Below are 23,846 nucleotides of genomic sequence, written 5' to 3' on the forward strand. Positions count from 1 at the left end.
AAACGGAAGGGGCTTTTTAGTGAAAAATAATAATAAATGCGGCCATATGGGACATCGTTGGTTTACTGAGCTGCCAAAAGATTTGCAGGTTCGCCTTGTGTTAACATCAAGTAACCCGACATATTTTCGTCACGACTTCTTCCCTTTTTGCATCAGTTGGAACCGTGTGATTGAGGATGTCGGTTTGGCACCGTTGACTGCACGATGGTCAACCTTTGCTGTCTCTGTTGCGGTGAAATCCCTCCACCCCGCCCCTTTCCGTCGGGACCACCGCGGGATCCCCGCCACACAGTGCATCTGCAGCCCGCCGGCACCACGACCACCACCAGCAGCAGCAGCAGAGTTGTTCCGAAGGGGAAGCGAGCGGAGGCGGATACTACTACTACACACGCACGCTTGAGAGGACAAGACGACAAAAGTGAGTGATCGTGCTCTTGCCGCCTGAAATGCAAGAAGTCCAGGATGCTCTCCTCCGACCTGGACTCTGCGGAAGACACCGAGGCCAACGCTCTCAATGATGCTGAGGAAGAGGAGCAGGAGGCGGACTTTCCAGCCGCGAGCGATGTGGATGAGGTATGGCACGCACTCACGCCTTCACCTGCACCGTCTCACGAGAGCCAAAGCCAAGAGCCCTATCGCAAATTTTGCATTTGCAATGATATTAATGTTCAGTTCTCATTGACACTACCTTTAGTGGTTGTAGTTTGCAGCGGTGTGCAACTGCACCCACCGACAGCTGTTTATAATAGTTTGGTTCTCTCATTTAAACAAAAACGTCTGCAGCCACTAGAAACAGCACATCACAGAGCATTGCTACATCTCCAAAAGGCAGAATGTTGGAACTTCGGTGTGTATTCTCATCTAAAAGACGAGTAGCCTGTGATCATAAACAAATCCTCAAATCATCTTTGAGCATCTTTTCTTTCTTGTGTGAGTCACTGCAAAACAAATCTTCCTGTCAACATCTTCGCCATCGCCAGTCTTGTATAATTTAAGAAAATAAATCACACAATGAAATACTTCATTGAAATACTTCATTGTGTCGTGAAGAGAGTTGAATTCAACAGAGTTTAAGTTGAAATTCTGTGTAGTTGGAACAATTTTTGCACAATTCAACCTATGTCATTATAAGTAATCTGTACATTGGACATTGTATGTACCGGTACATATAGTTATTGTTTATTGCCCATTAGTAATTGTGTTTGTATACGCATTATTCTCTGACCGTGATTATTGCCTCGAAGTGTTTAATCATTACACTTTTCTTTCTTTGTTTAACTTTTTGTACTGTTCCCAAGGCAAATTCCCCATGTAATGCACACAAACTGACAGTAAATCGTATTCATATTCCAATTATTGTAATCAGTCAGCCATGACAAGATACTTAACATTCATTGTTAAACGTCTTTATGTGCAGCATTCTGATAAAATGAACAAATGTGTCTTGGAAGATGATTCACAGTCCATCTCTAAATGTATACAAGACACGCAAGCGATTTAGGCACAGCACCAACAACAACAAAAATCATGTTTGAACTACTGTTTCTGAGGTGCTTCAGTTTCCACCCAGTGATGATGTACACGCGAGTGTGGGACTGGATTTCACAGTATGTGCCTTGTGATCAGTCTTGTATGAAGTCCTTGAAAGCAATATTTGTCGAAAAGTACTAGTATTTTAAAATAAAATAACTTTGGTAGAAGTAAAAGTCAACTTATTGAATATTGCATGAGTAAAAGTCTTGACATGTCTCGGTTTTGCCATACTTGAGTATCAAAAGTAATTTGCATATATTTGCAGTAGCTTACTTTAAGCACTGGAAGTAAAAGTATTATCTTAGGTTTTGGGGAACTTGAGCTTTCTTTGATTTATTTTCATTTGATTTGATATTTTTCTTAGTTCACCATTGCAGTCGTTTTGGTCGTTATATGTTGCTGGAAATGGGCAGCAGAGTCAGCAACTGGTGCTTTCATCTAGTCAGTACCCCATGCGGGTAAATTGAGTGCCTCGCTTTGGACAGGCAGGAATATTTTTCTGCTTTGTGCTTCGCAGTTCAGGCATTTGATCAACAAATAAGCAATTTCTTGTGATTTTACTTTGCAGTAACGCAGATGGTTAGGGGAAATGTATCAGAGTAAAATTATACTTCTCCCCCTTCCCCCCATAAATCAAGTGCGGTTGAAGCAGCGCAATGACATCTCTTCGCCCGAGTCTGTGCGGTAATGGATGGCTTGTTGTCAGCAACGAATCCTTTCACTCCATTAAACACAAGATGACAAAACAGGATCTCCTGAAGAGGAATAACAAGTGACTAACAATATGGGAACATTGTCTTTTGTAATTTGTGGACCTCCAAATGTTCCAGCTAGAAGATACCAGATTTAATTGATTGGAATGCATTCGGGGTGAATGTATTAGTGTTTTAGCTTTAGGAAATTGTCCTTGCTGATTGCAACAATTTGACTTCTGGTTGGTATTGCAAATGTGATCAGTTTTTCTTTCTTCTTCTCTGACTCAAGGTAAATAAATACTCCGTATGATATGGTGTGTAGCATTTAGTGATGAATGCACAGTACTGTGCAAAACAGCAGTCATTTTGATAGTAAAATAGTGAATACTGTATGTAGTAAGACAGATATGGAAAAAAATAAAAATAAAAATCTTTAGCACGGTGAAATAGTGGTTTGCATGTCTGCCACATAGTTCAATCTCAGCTCCAGCCTTCTCTGCATGCATGTTCTTCCCTTGCTTGTGAGGTGGATAAAGAGATGGATAACATTTTGTAGAGCTGTGGTGCAAAGACCAAGGAAGAACATATCCAGTTTTGGTGACAATCTGAAAAGAGATCCAGATACAGGAAATTGTTTTTATCTTTTTAGTCAGTGTGGCATCAATGGAACCATCCACACCCCAGATGACACATCCTGTCACCCTTCGGTTAAAAGGAAGAAGCCTGCACACTAACAAACCGATGTAGGAGTAGACACACTTGTAGTAGTAGTGCACAGGCACTATTGACATTCTTGTTATATGTAATAATAGTATTATTGAAAGGTGGTTTGCACAGTACAATATGTGGAAAACTTTCAGTAAGTTCAGGAAATCGATGTTAACTGAAATGAGGAAACAACAGTTTGTTGGGAACCACTAATTTAAATACAATGTCACCTTGACTTACAAGTGCCCCAGCTTTGAGTTACGAGCCATCGCATGCTCGATTTTTTGTTTTGTGTTGCGGGCTAAAATTAGGTTGAGCGTGCGCTTCAGCTAAGAGTGAAGAAAAAAAAAAGGAGAACCACAGTCTATTAACTTCCAGCTGTTTATTGAATTGTCACTGATGGTGTAGCGGTACACTCGCCTGACTTTGGTGCGGGCAGCGTGGGTTCAGTTCCCACTCAATGACGGTGTGAATGTGAGTGCGAATGGTTGTCTGTGTCTATATGTGCCCTGCGACTGACTGGCGACCAGTTCGGGGTGTGCCTTTCGCCTTTCACCCGAAGTTAGCTGGGATAGGCTCCAGCGTCCCGCGACCCTAACCAGGATAAGCGGTGTTGAAAATGGATGGATGTTTATTGAATGGAACAAACAGTCAAGTACAAATGCAAAATGAAAACACTTGCAAGGAGCTGCACTTGGGCAAAACACACGCCTAGATGCTCACATGCAGACTAAACGGCCGCTTTGGGCCAACCCGACTTCAGCTCCTGATGTCACTAACTCGGCCGCGCCCCTTAAAGGCCAACAATAATGCACTTTAACTCAAATATACATATGTTACCCATCGGTGTATTGCATTGACATCAATATCGCATTGATGGGTTATATCCCATCTGTGCACTTACAAATTCTCACCTAAGAAGCGAAGGGAAGTCAAGAGACGCTAAAATACACCTAAATTCTAGTAATTACACTTTATAAAACCAGTTTCTTTCCATACATACTTTTCTATTTTGTTTTTATACAATAAAGTGCTTTAAAAAAACATGAAACAAAAAAAAGTGTGGTTTTTTTTTGGTGGCTGTAACAGTTTAATTGCATTTCAAATCAATTAAAGAGGTAAATATGATTTGATATACAAGCACATAAAGTTACAAGCTTGGTCACGGAATGAATTAAACTCGTGAGTTCAGGTACCACTCTTACGTTAATAAGTTCAGAGATGAAAACATCTGAAGAAGCTAGTTTGTCCTTAGGCTGCATTGAAGGCCTCACAGGGATGCTACGTGCTTTAACTGAAATCCCCTGAGCTTTCTTCCCTTTGATTTACTGTCTGCTTAGCTGTGGGAAAGCTTCACAATTTACACTGCATGCTCATTCATTAGCATTCGGGCTACAAGTCATGATATCACTGCCATGTTTTAAGAGGCTCATTGTTCTAAGTGGCCCATTCCTCACCGTGCTTCTATACTTCTACCCGCAGCAGCGTCCAGTCAAGCAGTCTTTGGGTGCCTGCCTGTGCCGTGAATCTCACTGGCGCTGCCTGCTGCTCTCCCTGCTCATGTACAGCTGCCTGGGCGCAGTCAGCTGGTGCCAACTGAGCCGCGTCACCAAGATCAGCTTCAACTCGGCCCTCACCTCCACCTTCACGGCCTCCTTCGGCTCATCCCCGCAGAGGGGGCCACATTCCGGAGGTTACTCCATGATCTACCACGACAGCCCTTGCTCGGACGGCTACATATACATCCCCTTGGCTTTCCTCCTCATGCTCTACGTGTTGTATATGGTTGAGTGCTGGCATTGCCGGGCCCGCAGCGAGCTCCAGTGCAAAGCGGAAGTGGACAGCGTGTACGAACGCGTGGCGTGCATGCGGCAGGCTCAGCCCTGCGTATGGTGGAAGGCCATCAGCTACCACTTTGTGCGGCGGACGCGCCAAGTCACCCGCTACCGCAACGGGGACGCCTACACCACCACACAGGTGTACAACGAGAGGGTCAACACGCACGTGGCCGAGGGCGAGCTCGACTACAGCCGCTGCGGGATGAAGGACGTGTCACGTGACCTCAGAGGGTTGGAGGAACATCCGGCAACTCGCCTGCAGTTCACCAAATGTTTCAGTTTCACCGAGGCCGGCCCAGAGAACGATTACCTCAACCAGCGGGCCAGGTTCTTCTCGGAAATCGAAGGTTTGGATGATTACATGGAGGCCAGGGAGGGGATGCAGCTGAAAAATGTGGACTTCAGGGATAACCTGATCGCCTACGTGCACCCGGATAAAATGCCCTGGTACACCTCCCAGGTGGCCTTCTGGCTGGCTGCTCTCTTCATGCTCTCCTGGCCCCTGAGGGTGCTCATAGAGTACCGCACTGCATATGTGCACTATCGCATTGAGAAGCTGTTTGGGGTAGACTACACTTGTACTAGCGACTCCCCTCTGGATGAAGATCGGACTGTTAGTTGTGCTATTCCCAGAGTTGACACGCTGGACAGCACAGAGTTGGAGTGGCACATCCGCTGTAACCGCCAGGTGATTCCCAGCTACTCCGAAGCCATGCTGATCAACATGAGCACGGGCGACTCCAACTCCTTGCACGACATCGAATGCACCGCATCCTCAAACTGCCACCTCCTGGACAGCAGCCCCACCACTCAGAGCTACGGGGCCCTTCAGTGTCAGTCGGGGCGGGAAGGTGGGCGCAGGAGGATGAGGAGGAGGACCGTCACCAGTTCCAGCTGCTCTTCTCTCTTCTCCTTCCAAGGAGCGCGCTTCCGATCCCGTCTATCCTCGGCCACTTCCCGCTTCTCCCTGTGCCGCATGTACGGGTCACGTCGCACGGTGGCTCTGTGGAGGAGCCGCAGCAGCAACGTGACCGATCCCTGCTGCATGGACGAGCAGGGAGGGCGTTCGGACTCCAGCCAGCTGACCCTCAGCAACAGTCCGCCCAATTACAGCGACGCCAGGTTCTTTCCTGTGCTGATAGTGCACGGACCTGACGGATGCGGGAGCGAGGATGGCAGAGGGGGGCAGCAGCATTGCTACATACGAAGGGGCTCATCGTGTGTGGAGACAGCCCTGTGATGTCGAGGCTTGATTTATATGAATACGGAAATAGAGAAAAATGTGCTTTCAATAAATGGGTCATTCCAAAATTGGAGGACAATTTAGGCAGCATTTGTTTAAATTGACCATTTACTTTGATTCATCCAGTTGAACCATCAATGGTACACTTTTTATGAGGAATTTTATTTGTCATGGGCTGTCTGGTGCAACCCTGTTACATGTTACTCAGGCACCTGAAACTAACACGCAAAAATATTCTTGAATAAATCCTATACAACTAAATCAAGTAAAATGTATATGCGTTACAAATTTTAGTTTAGTATTACTCTAACTGCAGCGAACAGGGTTGCAAGTAACAGGGTTGAAAATCAATGCTAATGTTAGTTTTTGCTCAAAAGTACATGCTAGCTGTGTTAGCTGCTATGCTAACTGGTCAAGAGCAAACTTTAATGATAATTGATCAAATGAGTACAATGGTTCCATTGGTTTGAGTGAAATACTACATTACAACTGAGAACATTGAAAAAAAAATCAATTAGAAGAGAGGACTTACTTTACGTCTCCCCATGGTCAGAGCAATTGACTTGATAATCTCATTTCTGATGAGTCATGTAGTTCACTTTTTTTCTCTTCCCCTATAGATGGCCAAAAATATTTTAGTTACAGGCTTGTGTGTATGTTAAGAGACACAACTTTAGAACATAATTTCTACTATTAAGGAAGACATATCAACAAAATCATACCAAAAAAATCGGATTTCAAACTTTTTTATCCGTTATGTTTTATGTGAGCTGGTCAGCAAGTGGGAGGGACAAGAGAAAAAGGGCCACTTTAAGGGGTGTATTTGGTATTTTAAATAATATTTAGGAATCACTTTTACTACAGCTACATTTACATTTTGTTCCGGAATAATTAGAATTGACACAACAGTTCATGTTTCTGGATTTTGTGCATGCATTATTTTCAACTTCATGAAGAGGACAGAAATTTCCTCCAATTCTGGAATGACCCAAATACCACTGTAGATTGGAAATATAAAAGTATTTTCTTACCAAAAACTTCAGGGTTTGGTCACTGGACATAAACAAGTCAAACGTGGATATGAATATTTAGTGTTTAGATCATGGGTGGGCGAAGAAGTATGGCCCAGGGGCCACATACAACCAGCTCCATTCTTTAATTCCCCCACTGAGCATTTACATATTCAAGAGTCTTCTCATATTTACATTAATTTACTGTTTTTTTTTACCTAAAGTCGGATAATTTAAATGTATTTATTCCTTTTTATTATTATTTATATATATAATTAAATAATTGGATAATGTACACTGTACTGTAGCTATATATTTTTAAATGATTTAAAATGAACTATTTTACATACACATAACACTTATCTTAACCTCATGTAGGAATGACCTAGGCCTTCTGTTTGATTTAAAAGTCAAATGTGGCCCTTGAGCACAAACGTTTGCCCACCTCTGGTTTAAATACATATTCATACATTACACAATACATCTAATAGTCCATGCAGGCCACCATTAGAGTTGCTGTTTTAGCACTGTTATAGTGACCATGATTAACTACAATGTAGAATCAAGACCTCCACCAAGCCTGAACAAGAATACAGGTGCATCTCAATAAAATTGAATACAGTGTGAAAGTTAATTTGTTTCATTAGTTTAGTTTGAAAAATGAAACTGATATCTTGTACAGCTTTATCAAACAAACAAGACCATTTTTCACAAGGCCAATTCCTGATTCCTGATTCTTCTACGTAAATTGAAATTATTTGGATTGTTTTTCGTCTGTAAAATTACAATTTCTCATGAGGGTGAATGTGAGGTTTTTATTAACAGTAAGCTTTAATCATCAAAATAAAAAAAACAATTATTTCACTCACACTGTACTGTATATGTTTCAGTTTTTGAGCTGAACCACTGAAATAATTTAAACTTCCACGATATTCTAATTCACTGATTCTCAGCTGGTGGGTCGGGACCCAAAAGAAGGTTGCGAAAGCCCTTTTTGTTGGGTTGTGGACAGGTAGTAAAACTTTTATGGCATAATAATTCAGACTGATAAAACTGTTACAGTTGCTTTGGTCTGCAGCCTTCATTTCCTAAAAAGAAGACAAACTATTGATGTTTCCCTTTCCTAAAAGAAGAGATCAGTGCCAAATATAAATGTTTGTATATGTAGTTATGGTCATCCGCTGTTTCTTAATAAGGTGCTCTGAAAGGCACTTTAAATATTTAAGCATGAGTAGCTATGTTTATTAATATGATATTCATGTTTTCAAAAGCTATTTTTTTTAACAATAAATGTTCTTTAATGCTCCTAACTTCTGTAAAAGTGGGTCATAAAAAAAATGTTGGTACCAACAGTGACAACATTTGAGAACAATGTTCTAATTTACTGCGATGTACCAATAGTAGACTACTTTCTGGTTCATGGAGAACGATGATGAAATGTTGACCATTTAATTAAAGTCATTTTGACTTAAACAGATGCCAGATACAGTTATCAACATTTGCTCATGTACTATGCCATGTAAGTTTTATGATGATAAATGTTGCATTTTTTAATGAACTCATTTCATCTGTCCGGCTATTTACCCTTGTCCTACGTCAAATGAAACAACCAAGCCAATAGTGGACAAAGACTTTTGTACAATAATCTACCCAGCACTGAAAAACTGCACCACCTAATCACCTTCATTTATTTATTTGTCTGTGACAACATTTTTAACCAGATGTCATGCTGTATGTGACCTAAATCTATGTATGTGTGGGGACTAACTGGGCTATTCATTTGCGTTAAACAAGAAAACAACGAGTTGCATGATGTTTGCAAAGGTCTTGCTTTCATAAGGAAAAAGGGGGCTGTTTTTTTTTTCCCCTTTCAAATACTTGCACTATTGAAGAGAGATTAGAGACATCCTGGGAGGGGAACATTAAGTGAATGATGAGTTGTAAACAATAAAGGAAGCTGCTATTTTAATAAAAATGTGTCAATTTTCCTGTTACTTATCAATGTCTGTTTTTGTCTGAAACTAGTTCATTAAAATGTCAAGAAACCATGGCGACAAACATACACACACACACACGCAGAGTCTATGACAAAAATCTTGAAGAGGATTAATATACTGGACTTTTTCTAAAGTAAATAGCCATCACCCCTAAATATATATGGAGTAATATAGTCCATGAGAGGCTCGGATGAACTGGAATTTATTCCAGCTGACTTTTTGGTAAGGTACACCCGAGACTGGTCACTAGCCAAATTGTAGGGCAAATAAAGACAAACAACCATTCACATTTATGGACAATTTAGAGCCATGGGGGTCAAACTCATTGCAGTTCAGGAGCCACGTAAAGCCTATTTTGATGTCAGGACCACTAAAATCTTACCATCCATTTTCTGAGCCGCTTCTCCTCACTAGGGTCGCGGGCATGCTGGAGCCTATCCCAGCTATCATCGGGCAGGAGGCGGGGTACACCCTGAACTGGTTGCCAGCCAATTGCAGGGCACATACAAACAAACAACCATTCGCACTCACATTCACACCTACGGACAATTTAGAGTTGTCAATTAACCTAGCATGCATGTTTTTGGGATGTGGGAGGAAACCGGAGTGCCCAAAGAAAACCCACGCAGGCACGGGGAGAACATGCAAACTCCACACAGGCGGGGCCTCAGAACTGTGAGGCAGACGCTCTAACCAGTCGTCCACCGTGCCGCCAAAATCTAACCATACTTGATATAATAATAAATAACAATAACCTTTTCCCTTTGTTTGAATGCAAAACAAATAAAATACATTAGGAAAATATTTTTTCTATTTTAATTTTTTTTTTTTATCATTTTACAAAACAACCTCAAATTTTCTTTTTTTGCTTCACTTTTTCATCTAAAATGTGTGCATAATAACGGATCACAGTGATTGCATTTCAAGGCACAAAACTTTAAGTCATAAGTAGTCATGTATTTGAAACTTAAAAATATAGTATTTCACTTCAAAACTGAATCAATTTATGATGGCCTAGGAATTATTACCACTCTATTTTTTTTACAGATGCATAATAACTCTAAAAATTATCTTTAGTCCTCAACACCACAATGTCTTGTCTTTTTTCACTTTCAAATTCATTCTGCGGGCCGGATTGTACCCCTAAGCAGGCTTTTTTTTACCCGTGGGCCGTATGTTTGACACCACTGATTTCGCGTCTTCAAATAACCTAACATGCATGTTTTTGGAATGTGGGAGGAAGCTGGAACAACCAGAGAAAACCCACGCAAGCACGGTGAGAACATACCAACAATCAGCGGTGTGATGCTGGGAGTAAAGTAGTAATCACTGAAAATAATGTAAAAATATATAAATAAATAAATAAATAAGGTAATATAGGGTATGATAAAGTTACTTTCCAGAAGTTGACAACTGAGTGTTCGTGTTTTATATTTAGTTTGACAGTAACCTTCAACTAAGAGTGCCAATAAACAGCTGGAAGCCTCTTTTTTTTTTTAAGAAGAAGAAGAATATCTGTAAACTCCTCCTTGTTGTGTGAAGTGAGTTGAGTCACCCATACATCTCCATACATTTGTTCGTATCTATAAAGTTAGCGCTCGCGAGTAAAAAAAAAAAATATTTTTTTTTAAAATATATTTTTCAAAAACTCCCATTTCCGGCTTCACTTCCCTCCCGCAGCGTTATTTTGAAAGAGCTTGTGTTGAAATCGCATAGGTTTATTGTGAAAGTGCACTACGAACGTCACTTCCCACGCGCGGTTTCACGCTAAACGAGGAGCTAATCAACCCGCAGTGCTGTCACCCACATTAAACTACTCATAACCGACTATTACTAACCACACGAAGAAGGTTTTCTACACTTCCACCCATAAGTCCGAAGAATGCCGTGTGTTGGACGGTTGTGGAAATGCGACTTTTTGTCCGTTTTTCGCTGAAGCGCAACATTCGGGACGTGAGTTGCTGCGGCGGGTTGTTTTCAGCCAAGTTTCCCACCGGTGGTGTGCATCGTCCCGTCCCTCGTTAGCTCGCCGGCTCGGCGCTGGCTAGGCCGGCCTCGGCGTGGGCTGTGTGGCCCTCACGACACTGTCTAGCCCGGAGTCGCGGATCAGGATGAAGCTCCAGTGCGATGTGGAGGTGGTGAACCGTATGCTCCCCACCTTCGGCATGAAAAGTCGCGGCAAGGGGTCGAGGGCGGTGCTGTGCATCGGGAAGCACTTGGACAAGACCAGTCAACGCTGTAGCGTCTATTTGATGATCTGCACGGCCAAGGACAGAACAGGCTCCAAGTATAAGGTAGGATGAGGCTCTTTTGTTACTCACTTGCTTTATTTACTGTATTTATTTTTTTGTTTGGGTACAGAGGGTAATTATGTAGTCTTCCCTCTAGTGGAAGACCATTTCATTGTTTTGCCTGTCACTATATGTAGCTGGCATAGATACAGTAGTGAACAATGATACATTATTTGTGGTAAATAAATAATATCCAGACAAATTAAGTGAAATTGTATCATTTCCCACAGCACATCTTTGTTTCGCGGTGCACATTTCCGATCATGGGATCACTGTTTGTTTGGTCACATAACTCAGCGTTATTCAAATATCCGTTAGCCAGGCTTAATTCAAAACAAAGACTAGTTTGCATTTGTGAGTTCTTTTTTTATGGATAACCCTAATCAATTCATATCAGCTATGCTATATTTATTTCCAACTTCCTTACTCGTGATAAGATGAGGGCTAAATAATTGACAGTACATTATAGAGAAACTTTGGAGGCAGTGCCAAAGACACAGCATGATGGCAAAGTGGCTGTCATAAACAACTCCGATCCCAATTCAAACATCACTTACCGCGTGTGCGAAGACAAGCGGAAATAAAACAGAGAATGATTAGCTTGATGACCTGGAAGAGTTGATTGCTTGGCTTGCATTAGCTAAAACTGCAGTGACCTTTCCTAAAATAAGCCTCAAGGTTAGCTTGTGGTAAGCATGGTGGGAGTCAGCAGAAGCCTACATTTCTGACGCGTGTATGTATGTTTGGCAACAATCGACCGATATCCAACATAAGATATATATTTTATAAATCTGTGTTACTCAATAGTACTGAACTATCTACCATATTTTCTAATGTTGCAAAGCGTTAAAGCTTACCTTCAACGGAAGTATTCAGAACAAACACAGATGTATGAAGTGGGTATCTAATCGGAGTGAGGTCAACAACGCCAATTCGTGAAAAAAGCAATCTCTGTCTTTTCCTTGACAAATGTTAAGTGTTCTCTCCCTGGTTCAAAATTGGCGGCGGTAAACAGTGAAATGAGACTTCATCCATTCATCCATCCCAGCTGTATTGTTGCAGCTGGACACTGCACGGTAATTCACAATTTTTTTGACGATGGCTATAAAATGTATCTATTCAAACGCTCAATAAACACTGGAACAAGACAATGTGTCGACCACCAAAATGGCAGCCGCGGGTGTGTCCAGAGAGGTGTGTGACCTCAAACTATCTGTAGAGTACGAAGTGGATGTAACAGATTCAAACAGTTCTGTCCTTGAGAAGAGATATTTGTTCAAATAGTTTAAAACCCGCTCATTTCAGTTTATTGGGAATGTGAATTATGCATCATTAAAACTAACCACAATAACAATCCTATTCATCGAATTTATTTTGGCAAGACACCCTGTACTTATCTCAGATGGTGCCTTCAAGTATTTATTTTATTTGATTTTTTTAAATATTGTGACACTGCGAAATTTCCTCAAATGGGGGTGAAAATAAAGGCGCTGCGTTCCTGTCTAAACTTGAGGAGAGTGTGACGTATGATTATATCCTGTCATGTTGTGAAATGGCTTTTTCCACTTGTTGAACTTGAGTCAGTCTTGTCTTGCAGCTCAAAGACAACATCGAGAAGTTCTTCACGTGGTTCGTGGAGGAGGGCAAGGCCACGGTGAGATTAAAAGAACCTGCTGTCGACATCTGTCTGAGCAAGGTAGAGGCTTCAATGATTTGTCAAAAGCCACCGGTTGGCATTTGTCATTTTATTCACTGTTGCAAGCATGCGCTTGCCCGTTTGTTGCCCAGACAAAACGCGTGTTTGTTTTGACGGCCATGGACAGACACGAAGGCAGCCTCATTGTTTCCAGCGGTTGCTGAGCCTGAATGCTGTGAGGCAGCGCTGACCTTTCACCTACATTTTTAACACTACTGACAATGACGTTCGCTTTCCAAATGTCCGACAGTGGGTTTAGATGGGTCAACATGCAGTATTAGGGCTTGCAATGAACCAACATCAACACCATATCACACACCTCCAACGATGACCTAGACTGGATTCACACTGCAGATCCAAGTACCCAATTCTAATTTAATGGCTGTATCATTATTATTTCACATTATGATTATCACATGATTATTTCCATGTACATTTCAAGTGATACACATCCCATATGACTAATGGAACCCATAGAACAACGCACATGCGCTGACGCTAAGATTTAGTAGACAATAATATAAATATTAAACGTGACAATAGTGCTGTGATAAGTGTGAGAAAAAGTTAACCACTGTTACCAAAACAGAGAATACAATTCTTAACTTTAATGACGAAATGCACTCAATTGCTTTGCTGATGCGCCTCACGCATTTCACTTTTTAATATTTGTAATTGTCATACAGTTGTGAAAATATCCATCCATTCATTTTCTGAGCCGCTTCTCCCTGAACTGGTTGCCAGCCAATCGCAGGGCACATACAAACAAACAACCAGTCGCACTCACAGTCACACCTACGGGTAATTTAGAGTCTCCAATTAATGCATGTTTTTGGGATGTGGGAGGAAACCGGAGTGCCCGGAGAAAACCCACGCAGACACGGGGAGAACATGCAAACTCCACACAGGCGGGGCCGGGGATTGAACCCGGGTCCTCAGAACTGTGAGGCTGACGCTCTAACCACTCGTTTACCGTGCCGCCGTTGTGAAAATAAGTTAACTAAAAATGTAAAAAAAAAACGTAACTTTAAAGAAGACATGCAATTGTTCACAAATTAAAATGTCTTCATAGAAGGTCACATTGTTTTGGGTGGGCACTTCTGTTTCAGCTTAGCAAATTAATCGCTGTATTAACTGGCACCTTTTTGTGGTGTTATTGGAGAGACCACTGGTTTATTTAACCAACCAGTGCTTTGAATAACCACAGCCACTGTAGAGCACGTCTGCCGATGTCAACCGATCCTCTGTACCAACAAACTGATTATGTCACTTCCTGCTCAGGCCGACGCAAACAGTTTGAAGAACTTCCTCTCAGCCGCTCGCCTGGCGGACAGAGGGAGTGACGCCAGCAGCCTCCCGCTCTCCACCCTCACGCCCGTTCGCGCCAGGGACGTGGAGCAGCCCAAGAAGAAGCTGACCATCGTCTCCAAGAAGGACTACCCGCTCACGTCCAGCTTCCCTTACTCCCTGGAGCAGCTGCAGGTCTCCTACTGCAAACTGTCGCGCGTCGACACGCGCATGCTGTCACTCAAAGGTGCTTGATGGTCAAAGATGACTTTGCATTGACAGTATCGGTGTGGTCAAGGGTTGACCGGCACCCAGTTCAGTTATAGGCACTTCACTGTTTAAACCTGCACGGTCTAAATTATACCTTTACAAAGATAATAATGTTGTTTTTGCTTGAGACTGTCAGAGCAGTGTTACTTTAATAATACGTTTGTTATAGTTGTCTTGTGGAACTAACTGTACAGCATCATAAGGAGAGCTGTTCCTAATAATTTGCTTCTCATTTCTTAAAAGAAAATATATTTATGGATCGATGGGTAGGTAGGTAGGTAGGTAGGTAGATATGAGCTGTTGCTGGGCTGATTTTTGCAGTAATAACCCTTTAAGCAAGGATATTTGAAGATAAAAGGTGCAGCAACACATGTAGACACACTATAACAATACTCACAGGCAAATATCCTTTGCGAAAAACAACTAAGTGCAGCTTATGAAATCATTATGAATGTCTATTGTCCTGCCCCCTGGTGGCCAAGGCGCGCACACCAAAAAAATGCTAAATGTCAATGGCATTGAAGCATGAAATCATGATGCACAAACTGTTTAATTCTTTACATTCCATTTATGTTATTACTTTATATTTACTGCAAAAAATGTTGGTATTTTTTGTTTGGTTGGAACAGATTAATTGCAATTCCATTCATTTTAAGGGGGAAGGATGATTTGAGATACAAGTGGTTTTTAGATACAAGCATGGTCACGGAAGGAATTAAAACTCGAATATTAACGCACCACTATATTAGAAACATCTCTCATTTGAGGCTTAGCAGTCCGACACCGCAAACTACAACAATAATAAACATTGAATACTTACCTCAAATTATACATGATTCACAAAAAGCTCAGGATATTGGACTTTGGGTTGAAATTTCAGGATGAACCTAAAATGCAATTATAACCTCGACAGGTGCGCTTAAGTTGACCTTCGCGAACCCTTTCAAAGCACATGTCCTACCATTCAGTGTTTCAGTACTTTATTTGCTGTTCTGAGCTGAGTTCATTTATTAGTATTTTCTAATATATATATATTTTTATTGTGCAGCGCTTCGCAAACTGGACCTCAGCAACAACCACATCAAGAAGCTCCCCGCCACCATCGGCGATCTGGCCTGTCTGTCCGAGCTGGTCCTCCACAGCAACCACCTGGAAGCCTTTAGCGAGGCCCTCTGTCTGTCCACGCTTCAGCGGACCCTCCAGCTCCTGGACCTCAGCCAGAACCGACTGCAGTCGCTTCCAGCTCAATTCTGCCAGCTCCGGGAGCTGGTGAACCTCAAGCTGGACGACAATAAGCTCGTCTCTCTGCCGTTCCACGTGGGACGTCTCGCCAAGTTGCGGTTCCTGTCAGCGGCGCACAATCAGCTGGCCGTGTTGCCTGGCGACTTCCGCAAGCTGAGACTCGAGAACCTGGACTTGTTCGGAAACCCGTTCGTCCAGCCCAACACTCTGGACCACACCATGCAGCTCACATTCCCGGTTTCTCTTCAAGAGCTGGCTTCCAGGGCCGTAGCAAACCTCAGGTTTGAATGATTGTGTTTGAATCCTAAATTGTGTCCTAATTTTAGAGCTGGATGATATGGCTTTAAAATAAAATCTCTTCCCCCCCCCCCCCCCCCCCCCCCAAAAATCTGATTTCCAATTTTAATCTTTTAATCAATTTTAATCTTTTTCCCGATCATCTCCAGAAATATAATAGCAACAAATGTATTCCTGTATTGTATGTCTTTATATGAAACTATAAATGTAGTTGAGTGTTGTTGTAAAACATTACTGTATATACCGACCGATAAGTGAGCAATTTAAAACTTTTGTTTTTCATTTAAATTTATTGTTAATTTTATAAGAGATGCTGCTCACTTTTGGAACTCCCTGCACTTGTTTTTTTGTTTGATGTTAAAAAAAAGTGGATGATTAACATTTCAGTTACATTGAAATTTTGGAACACTTTTATTTACTGTAGAAAATTGTAGGGAGCTATTGATTTAAGTTTCATTTAACTTTATAAGACATGCTGCTAAGCCTGGAAGCTCCCTGCACTTTTTGTTAGAATTTTGAAACAGACGTCTATTGTCTAAGATGGGAGGGAGGGGGCGACTTTTACATGTTGCAAATCTAAAAAGCTTTTTAATAAACATATGCTTAAAGGCATTCAAACAAAGTTAAGTGTTGGAGTTTGTAATATTCAAAATGTTGACCCCAATATTTTCACTTTTACGATATCGATCTCTCGTGTGTATGTCTTTTGCCATCTCTCCCATATCCTACCTCTTTTCCTAATGAACTTTGATTTTCTTTCACCAGAATCCCATACGGACCTCACCTCATCCCCGCGCACTTGTGTCGAGACCTGGAATTGGCCAAGACTTGTGACTGCGGGCGCTTCTGCATCAACTTCTACATCAAGACGGCCGTGAGCATGAACCTGCACCAAGTATCTCACACGGTGGTTCTCGTGGATGACATGGGAGGCACAGACGCTCCAGTGCAGCAGCACTTTTGCTCCCTTTCTTGCTACTCCGAGTTCTTGGACAATTCCCTTCGGAGGGGAATCAGATGAGGACAGTGTGGATGTGACTCTTAAGTAGTTTGTGATGCTCTCAGAACTCAATTTTTAAGATGGGTGGACACTGTTGTAGTGGCAGTATTGAGCTTTTTACTTCTAGAAGTACACATCCCACGTTTAATAAATGGCACAAAGAGGCGCGCATAACTACTGCTCCTGATTTAAAAATGTTCCTCCTGCATCCCCCTACTGACCTATTTGAGCAGGATGATTGAATAACGCAATTAATGTGCCATGACCTCATTGCCTCAAGGAGCAGACTAAAGGGAGATTTTAATCGTGCTTGCGACCCACTATTTTTATGTGTTAAAAACGTAAATAAAAGTATCCATTTGGTTTAGGAAGTTTATTGTGGGACCTCAAAATTATTTGCCACATTAGGCACACCTCCACAATCTGAGCTGTCATTTCAGCCTTTAGAGTGAGCCCGTTTATCGTGGGGGATACGTTACAGACAGGTGATATAATCTGGGTGATATAATCTGTGATACAGGGACAACAACAAAAATATTTTTTTACGTGCAAAGTGTGCATGCTTCAAATATTTGTTACATTTATAACAATAAATAATTATATATATATTTCTTATATTTATTTGGCAGAAGCCCGTTTCTATGGGAGGTGGGAAAAGTTTTGCAATTATTTATCTTGGTCTAATTTTTTTTCAATCACAGAAACCTGGCATTTGAACAGAGATGTGTAGACTTTGTATCCACTGTAAGACAAAAGAGAAACATTTTATAGTAAAACACCAAAATATTCAATCCAACCATATACCTTTGAACAACTGCTACTTTAACACACATGGAGCAGCAATACATACAAACAGAGCATACAACAATACTCAAAAACATATTCTATATTAATGAAGGATAGGTTGGGACCTTCTCTGCCTCTTGCTCTTTAACGAACCTTCACCTCTTCCAGTAGACCTGTCTACTGACTGGCATGTGGCGGCACAATGCGGCGCGGCACGACACCGAGGGTGCGCAACTCTTAATTGAAACTTGCAGAAATATTAAAAAAAAAAAAAAAGTTTACTAACTAACACAGAAGTGTTTGCATGCCCAAAATGTTTGTACGGTGAATGTTCATAAGTACTATTAAAAAATCTGCGATATAGCCGGAGTGCGAATGACGAACTGCGATACAACAGTGGAAAACTGTACAACTCTGTGTTGAATTGACAGTCAGACAGGTATTCATTAAACAAACAACTCTACAGTCTCAGTCAAGTTCGTACATGAGGGAGTTCTGGAAGAGGAATCCCGCTGATGTGGCGTGATCGCTGAACACGGTCACATTTCCATCTTCGTCGATTTCCCTGAGTAAAACGGGCGGCGGCTTCTTGTCTGGTTCCGGTTTTTGCATGTTCCGCTTTTCTGGCAGGTCCTGCTCCTCTTCCTCCATCCTCACATCATCCTTAGTTGAGAGAGGGGTGCGTTCCTCAGGTATGTGGCTCACTTTGTCATCTCCTTCTGTGTAAAAAGCTTCCTCTTGTGTCTCACTTGTTGCGTTGATGTTTTTCAAGCTTGTTTCTGTATGGGGAGCTTCACCAGATAGTTCATCCTCCTGTAATGTATCTATTTCCATCTAATAGAAACAAAAACATTCAAACAAATTACTGTATTTTCTCTTAAGGTGAAGATTAAAGGTAAGGCTTTCGTTAGAGGCGGACTTATTTGTACAAATGCATTTTTCTAATTATTAATAAGGCAGCACAATGAGAGGTTCTGGGTCCAAATCTGTTCAGGCCCTCCTGTGTGGAGTTTGTGTGTTTACCCCGTGTTTGTGTGGGTTTTCTGCAGGTACTCAAGCTTCCTCCACGTTCCAAAAATATGCCTGTTAGGTTCATTGAAGACTCTTGCTCAAAGTCAGCTGAAACGGGCTCCAGCTCACCCCTGACCCTAACGAGGGTATCGAAAAATAGCTGGACAGATCATTACGAATAATTCTTTCACAAATAAACCCATCCATTTTCTATAGCGTTTATCCTTTTGAGGATTGCGGGTGCGTTGTAGCCTACCTCAGCTGACTTGAGTGAAAGGCATACTATACCCTGAACTCGTCACCAGTCAATCGCAGGCCACATACTGTCTAAAGACAGACAACCATTCACTCACGTTCAGTCACACCATCACCAAGTCAGGTAAGGGGACTACTGCATTGCACAGTCAGTGACCACAAATAAATCCTGATTAATTAAAATATTTTACAATCTAGTACAGTGAAACCTCTCCAATCCCCGAAAAAGTGGTCAAATTTGTATTTGCAATTCAAATATGCCTCAAAAGACAAACAAAACTGGGACAGTCTTGCAAGATGTCAGTAAATCTTATTAAACAAAATAAAATAAAAATTTTGTCTCATTGAGCATGTTAAGGATTGCCTCCACAGCTGTGTGTATTTTTTTTACAGACCTACAATAGCATTTATTACAGGTAATCCAAGTAAAAAAAAAAAATGCCACAAGGATGGCATTGTAGACATCTTCCTGTTCCCTTACCATATATCTGTCTGGGGTCTTCAAAGGGTGAATAATTTTACTTTTATTTTAGTTTCATAACTCGAGAGTTAACTTCTCTTTATGCTTGTATGACAGTAAGAATGATAAAATGCTACTGCAGATAATAAAGGTTATACAATGGCGTCAGTTTGACACTTTCATTGACACGAGAACAAATGAATGTCCTATCTATATATTGTTTGTTTTTAAATCACAACAACTTGGAAGTCCAACAGTATCCCGGAATGGATTGTGTTCCACTTTGGTTGTGCTGTTGTGGAGACATGGTGTCATCAATTTTCATAACAAAGGTAATTACAACTACTCTCAGTAGCCAAAATATGGGACCTTTAAAACCGAATTCAGTCCTGTTACCTGAAGCCCATTTACTATTGTATTAAGTATTAAAATAATCAGTCACTTTTACCTTTTTTTTTTTTTTTGGATTGTCGTTTAAAAATGGGAAGAATGAATGGTGCATGATTGTCAGACTCACCTTAACATCCTTCTCTTCTGTCTCCGCAGCTTCTTTCATACGAACGTTCTTCACTTGGGCGCTTGAGTCTAAATATGCATCCACATGTGCATTTTCCCGCGCAGGTGAAATTTGCAGCAGATCAACACATGCTGGGTTTTCTTTATCGGAGTCCATTCTCTGTGGTGCATCTTCTTCCCTCACTTGATCCTTTCTTTTATTTTCTTGAATGCACAGTGCATCCCGTTCTCCAGTTTCCTGTGTGTCATCCTCCTCCCCTCTCTTTTCTCCAACTCCTTGTTCTTCCGCCACATGTTCTTTGCATGTTCTTTTCCCTGTCAACTGCTCCTTTTCCCTCACAGGATCTATATTTTCATTTTCATTGAATTTGACCTGACTTTCTTGAATGTGAAGTACATCATGTTCTCCAGCTTCCTGTATGTCCTCCTCCACCTCCCTCCTCTTTTCTTCAATGATTTGTTCCTCCTCAACAAGTTCTTCGCATGTTACCTTCTCTGTCAGCTGCTCTTCCTCACTAATGTCTATTTTTTCCTGATCACCTATCTCAAGTTCCTCACCCTGATCTTTTTTCATCTTCTCTCCTGCCTTTGCTGCTTCTTGCGTATCGGCGTCCTTCACTTGGTGGCTTGAGTCTGAATACGAGTTCACATGTGCATCTTCTACAACACTAGAAGGTTCAGTGGTGAGAACAGGCGTGATCTGGAGCAGATGAAGACTTGCTGGGTTTTCTTGATTTAAATCAATTCTCTGTAGTGCATCTTCTTTTCTCATTGGATTCTTGCTTTTATTTTCATTGAGGTTGACCAGACTTTCTTTAATGTAAAGTACATTCTGTTCTCCATTTTCCTGTATGTCCTCTCTTCTCTTTTCCTCAACTCCTTGTTCCTCCTCTAGTTCTTCATATGTTCCCTTCTCGTTCAACTGCTTCTCCTCACCAATATCTTCTTTCTGATCACCCATCACAGGCTGCTCACCTTCAACGCCATCCCGGCCTTTTATCACCTCCTCTTCCAGCACTTGACTTTTTTCAGCTTCCATCTCCTGCTCCTCTGTGCCACCTTCCATCCCGTCATTACTCCAACAGAGCTCCATCGCCTCATTGGAGGGAAGGACGGGTAGCGTGACTGTCAGTTGGCCCCTCTGCTTGCTGAACTTGGCGTCTCCTCTCTGCTCGTCCACTGGGTAGGACAGAAGCATCTCCAGCCTGTAGGCGGGTGTCTCGGACTCCAGCAGCAGAGTTTTCTCCTTCACTTCCAGGCTGGCATCTGCTACTGACTTCAGCAGCGGTACGTCGATAGTGACGACAATCTCTTTGGGCCTGGGGCTCTTTCCGGAGTCTCTGGAGCATCTGAAGTCCTGCAGGTCAATGAATGATCGGTATTTCACAGTATAGCTTGGCTCAGTGGGTATTTTGGTTTTTTCGTTCTTGATTTTGAAGCTCTTGGGTCTGGGATCAGGGCTGATTTTTTTTTTTTTTTCATCTGGGTAAGGGAAGGCGAGTGGGTGATCTTCAGGAGGCTTGGCTGTATATCCAGGGATGGGTTTACGGATGACACAAGGCTGAGGCATGCCCTTGTACTTTGTGTTCATCTCCCTCACGTTGTTTTTGTCCAGCGTCACCTTAAAGGCATCCTGGATTCCCTGAATGGCCGTGCTGCTCACCATTTCCATGAATTCTGCCTTTTTGTTTGCTATGTGGAGGGTGTCAGGGTGGAAAATAACATCATAGATCATGATTTTGTTCCCTTTTGGATCGGTGTCTTGCCTCCCTGGATGCAGATTGTGAGGCAATGACCAGCACTGCCCTCTGCGACCATCCTCGGACACCCCCCACTTACACTCAGGCTTCCCAACTTTGTCATTGGCGCAGATGTTGATGTAGCACTTCTGCTTGTGGTTCACACTGGTCCTCAGGGCCCTGAAAGGCTTGGGGTGGATGAACTCAATGTTGTTTCCCCTCTGCTGCTCCAGAATAGCAATCTCCTCCTCGTAGAGCCTCCTATTCTCTGGATCTGCTATCTCGCGGGCGTAATCATTGAGCATCGCCCTGAATTTCTCATCTTTAAACGCCTTTGTCAATCTCTTCATTTCATCCCCTGTCATGTTGAGCTCCTTTAGCTTTTCTCCCATGTCCATAATGAAACACAGCAATCACAGGGAACCAAGGGGGGTAAATTTAAAGATGATATTAGCCCAACAGTATACGTTTCACTCTCAAATCACCTGCAACGAGAACACAGAAATATCTGTTTCGCATTAGTTGGGTAGTATTATCCCCCTCGTTCCCACAAAAACGATTATAGCAATAATTCTAGTTTTTTTTTTAATAAAAAAAAATTCTCATCTCCATTATAGACACGAATATGGTGATGTTATAGGCTTTGGTTAAATATTAATTGATCTAAAGAGAATACGCACATGACGACGAATGCTAAAAGTTAGCTTAAAATGAAATTTACCGTAGATATTTCCGACTTTAACGCACCCAATATGTCTTCGGTCGGATTTCCATGTGTTTGCCGTTACGTACGAAGCAGAAACTAACACAAAAGGGCTATAGTTTCTTTAAAACTCGATTATCTTGGCTAAAGTAGTCACTACTGGACTACTGTAACCATAGCAACAAAAACAGCGTTGATACGAGGAAGAAACAATGAAAATTAAATTAATAGAAGAGCAGTAATTTTTTTTTATATTTATAAAAAATGCTACATATGTGCTCATATGTTCATTTATTACCTCCCCAAAGTAGCACGAATAATATTTTAAAGACATACATTTCCGGCTGTGTGTGACGTGACACGTTAAGTATTTTTCTCATTCACACGTAAAACTATTTGCTGTAAATTACATTAATTGGACGTTTTAAGTCACATAATTTACAACGTTCAATTTAGAAGTGTGTTGTTTCACATTTTTATACTCGACAATAAATAAGGATGATGTTTCAATTTCGCCACAAGATGTCGCTGTGTACCGTGCTCCTGGGGACCAACCAAGCCGCGAGTAAATCGGTCAGTAAGGTGAAGAGGCGGGTGTGTAGGGAAGCGATCTGATTGGTCGCGCCCCCAACAGTTCGTATTTTCTCTCTACCTGATTGGAAGGAGGGCGTTGTTGCTAGGTGAGACCACTACCAGGAAGAAAAATGGAGGAGGCATCAATGGGCACACTGGATTCAAGTTGCCTTATATAAATTATATTTGAATTACATAAAATAATATATCATGATAGAAACTATGGTATAATTAGGTATATAATCCCGGCGAGGATAAGCGGTATCGAAAATGAATCGATGGAGCATGATAATAAATATAGCAGGTTTTAATTTAGTTTTTTTTCTAGTCATGCATGATTTTTTTTTTTTAATAGCACTTGTCCTTATTAGGACTTTGGTTGAGAGGCAGGATACACCACAGACTGGTCCCCACCCAATCGCACAGCACATATAGAAAACAACCACTCACGCTCACATTCACACATATGAACAATTTAGAGTCTAAAGTTGACCTAACATACTTGATTTTAGAATGTGGGAGGAAGCCAGAGTACCTTGGGAAAACCCACTCAGACCTGTGAGGCGGGTGTGCTAACCACTACTTGCGGTGTTGGCCTCCTTTGTCAATCACACTTAAAACAGTTGAAAAACAAGGTCAATCACACTTAAAACAGTTGAAAAACAAGTGTCCATAATGCCTCATAAGCTGTTTTCA

General features: G+C 41.7%; 3 protein-coding genes across 4 annotated transcripts; 2 read left to right on the plus strand and 1 right to left on the minus strand.

Moving 5' to 3' along the window:
* The first annotated feature begins 309 nt into the window (after window positions 1-309).
* On the plus strand, window positions 310-8,825 carry si:dkey-13p1.4 (transmembrane protein 151B). Its single transcript, XM_061695950.1, has 2 exons — window positions 310-573; window positions 4,419-8,825. Exons 1-2 carry the CDS (start codon window positions 463-465, stop codon window positions 6,012-6,014), a joined length of 1,707 nt encoding a protein of 568 aa, XP_061551934.1. The 5' UTR covers window positions 310-462; the 3' UTR covers window positions 6,015-8,825.
* A 1,958-nt stretch (window positions 8,826-10,783) lies between these two features.
* On the plus strand, window positions 10,784-17,478 carry lrr1 (leucine rich repeat protein 1). 2 transcript variants are annotated; one of them, XM_061696976.1, is made up of 5 exons: window positions 10,784-11,318; window positions 12,913-13,011; window positions 14,293-14,545; window positions 15,617-16,091; window positions 16,873-17,478. In XM_061696976.1, the coding sequence occupies exons 1-5, from the start codon at window positions 11,136-11,138 to the stop codon at window positions 17,126-17,128; spliced, it is 1,266 nt and encodes a 421-aa protein (XP_061552960.1). In that variant the 5' UTR covers window positions 10,784-11,135; the 3' UTR covers window positions 17,129-17,478. The 2 variants fall into 2 exon arrangements, with proteins under 2 accessions (XP_061552960.1, XP_061552961.1); XM_061696977.1 differs by having other exon boundaries at window positions 12,913-12,969.
* A 34-nt stretch (window positions 17,479-17,512) lies between these two features.
* Window positions 17,513-22,354, minus strand: dnaaf2 (dynein axonemal assembly factor 2). The gene is made up of 2 exons (XM_061696975.1): window positions 20,137-22,354; window positions 17,513-18,727 (listed from the first exon to the last, which is right to left on the minus strand). Exons 1-2 carry the CDS (start codon window positions 22,270-22,272, stop codon window positions 18,362-18,364), a joined length of 2,502 nt encoding a protein of 833 aa, XP_061552959.1. The 5' UTR covers window positions 22,273-22,354; the 3' UTR covers window positions 17,513-18,361.
* Window positions 22,355-23,846: the final 1,492 nt, after the last annotated feature.

The sequence above is a fragment of the Phycodurus eques genome, chromosome 14 (assembly GCF_024500275.1).
Source record: "Phycodurus eques isolate BA_2022a chromosome 14, UOR_Pequ_1.1, whole genome shotgun sequence".
In the NCBI taxonomy this organism is placed as follows: Eukaryota; Metazoa; Chordata; class Actinopteri; order Syngnathiformes; family Syngnathidae; genus Phycodurus; species Phycodurus eques.

Excerpts from the sequence above, each read along its gene's own strand:
- si:dkey-13p1.4 (XM_061695950.1), top strand. The coding sequence starts at position 463 with ATGCTCTCCTCCGACCTGGACTCTGCGGAAGACACCGAGGCCAACGCT. Across the intron at positions 574-4,418 it reads CCGCGAGCGATGTGGATGAG|CAGCGTCCAGTCAAGCAGTC; the intron begins GTATGGCACGCA and ends TTCTACCCGCAG.
- lrr1 (XM_061696976.1), top strand. The coding sequence starts at position 11,136 with ATGAAGCTCCAGTGCGATGTGGAGGTGGTGAACCGTATGCTCCCCACC. Across the intron at positions 11,319-12,912 it reads GAACAGGCTCCAAGTATAAG|CTCAAAGACAACATCGAGAA; the intron begins GTAGGATGAGGC and ends CTTGTCTTGCAG. Across the intron at positions 14,546-15,616 it reads GCGCATGCTGTCACTCAAAG|CGCTTCGCAAACTGGACCTC; the intron begins GTGCTTGATGGT and ends TTTATTGTGCAG.
- dnaaf2 (XM_061696975.1), bottom strand. The coding sequence starts at position 22,272 with ATGGACATGGGAGAAAAGCTAAAGGAGCTCAACATGACAGGGGATGAA. Across the intron at positions 18,728-20,136 it reads CAGAAGAGAAGGATGTTAAG|ATGGAAATAGATACATTACA; the intron begins GTGAGTCTGACA and ends TGTTTCTATTAG.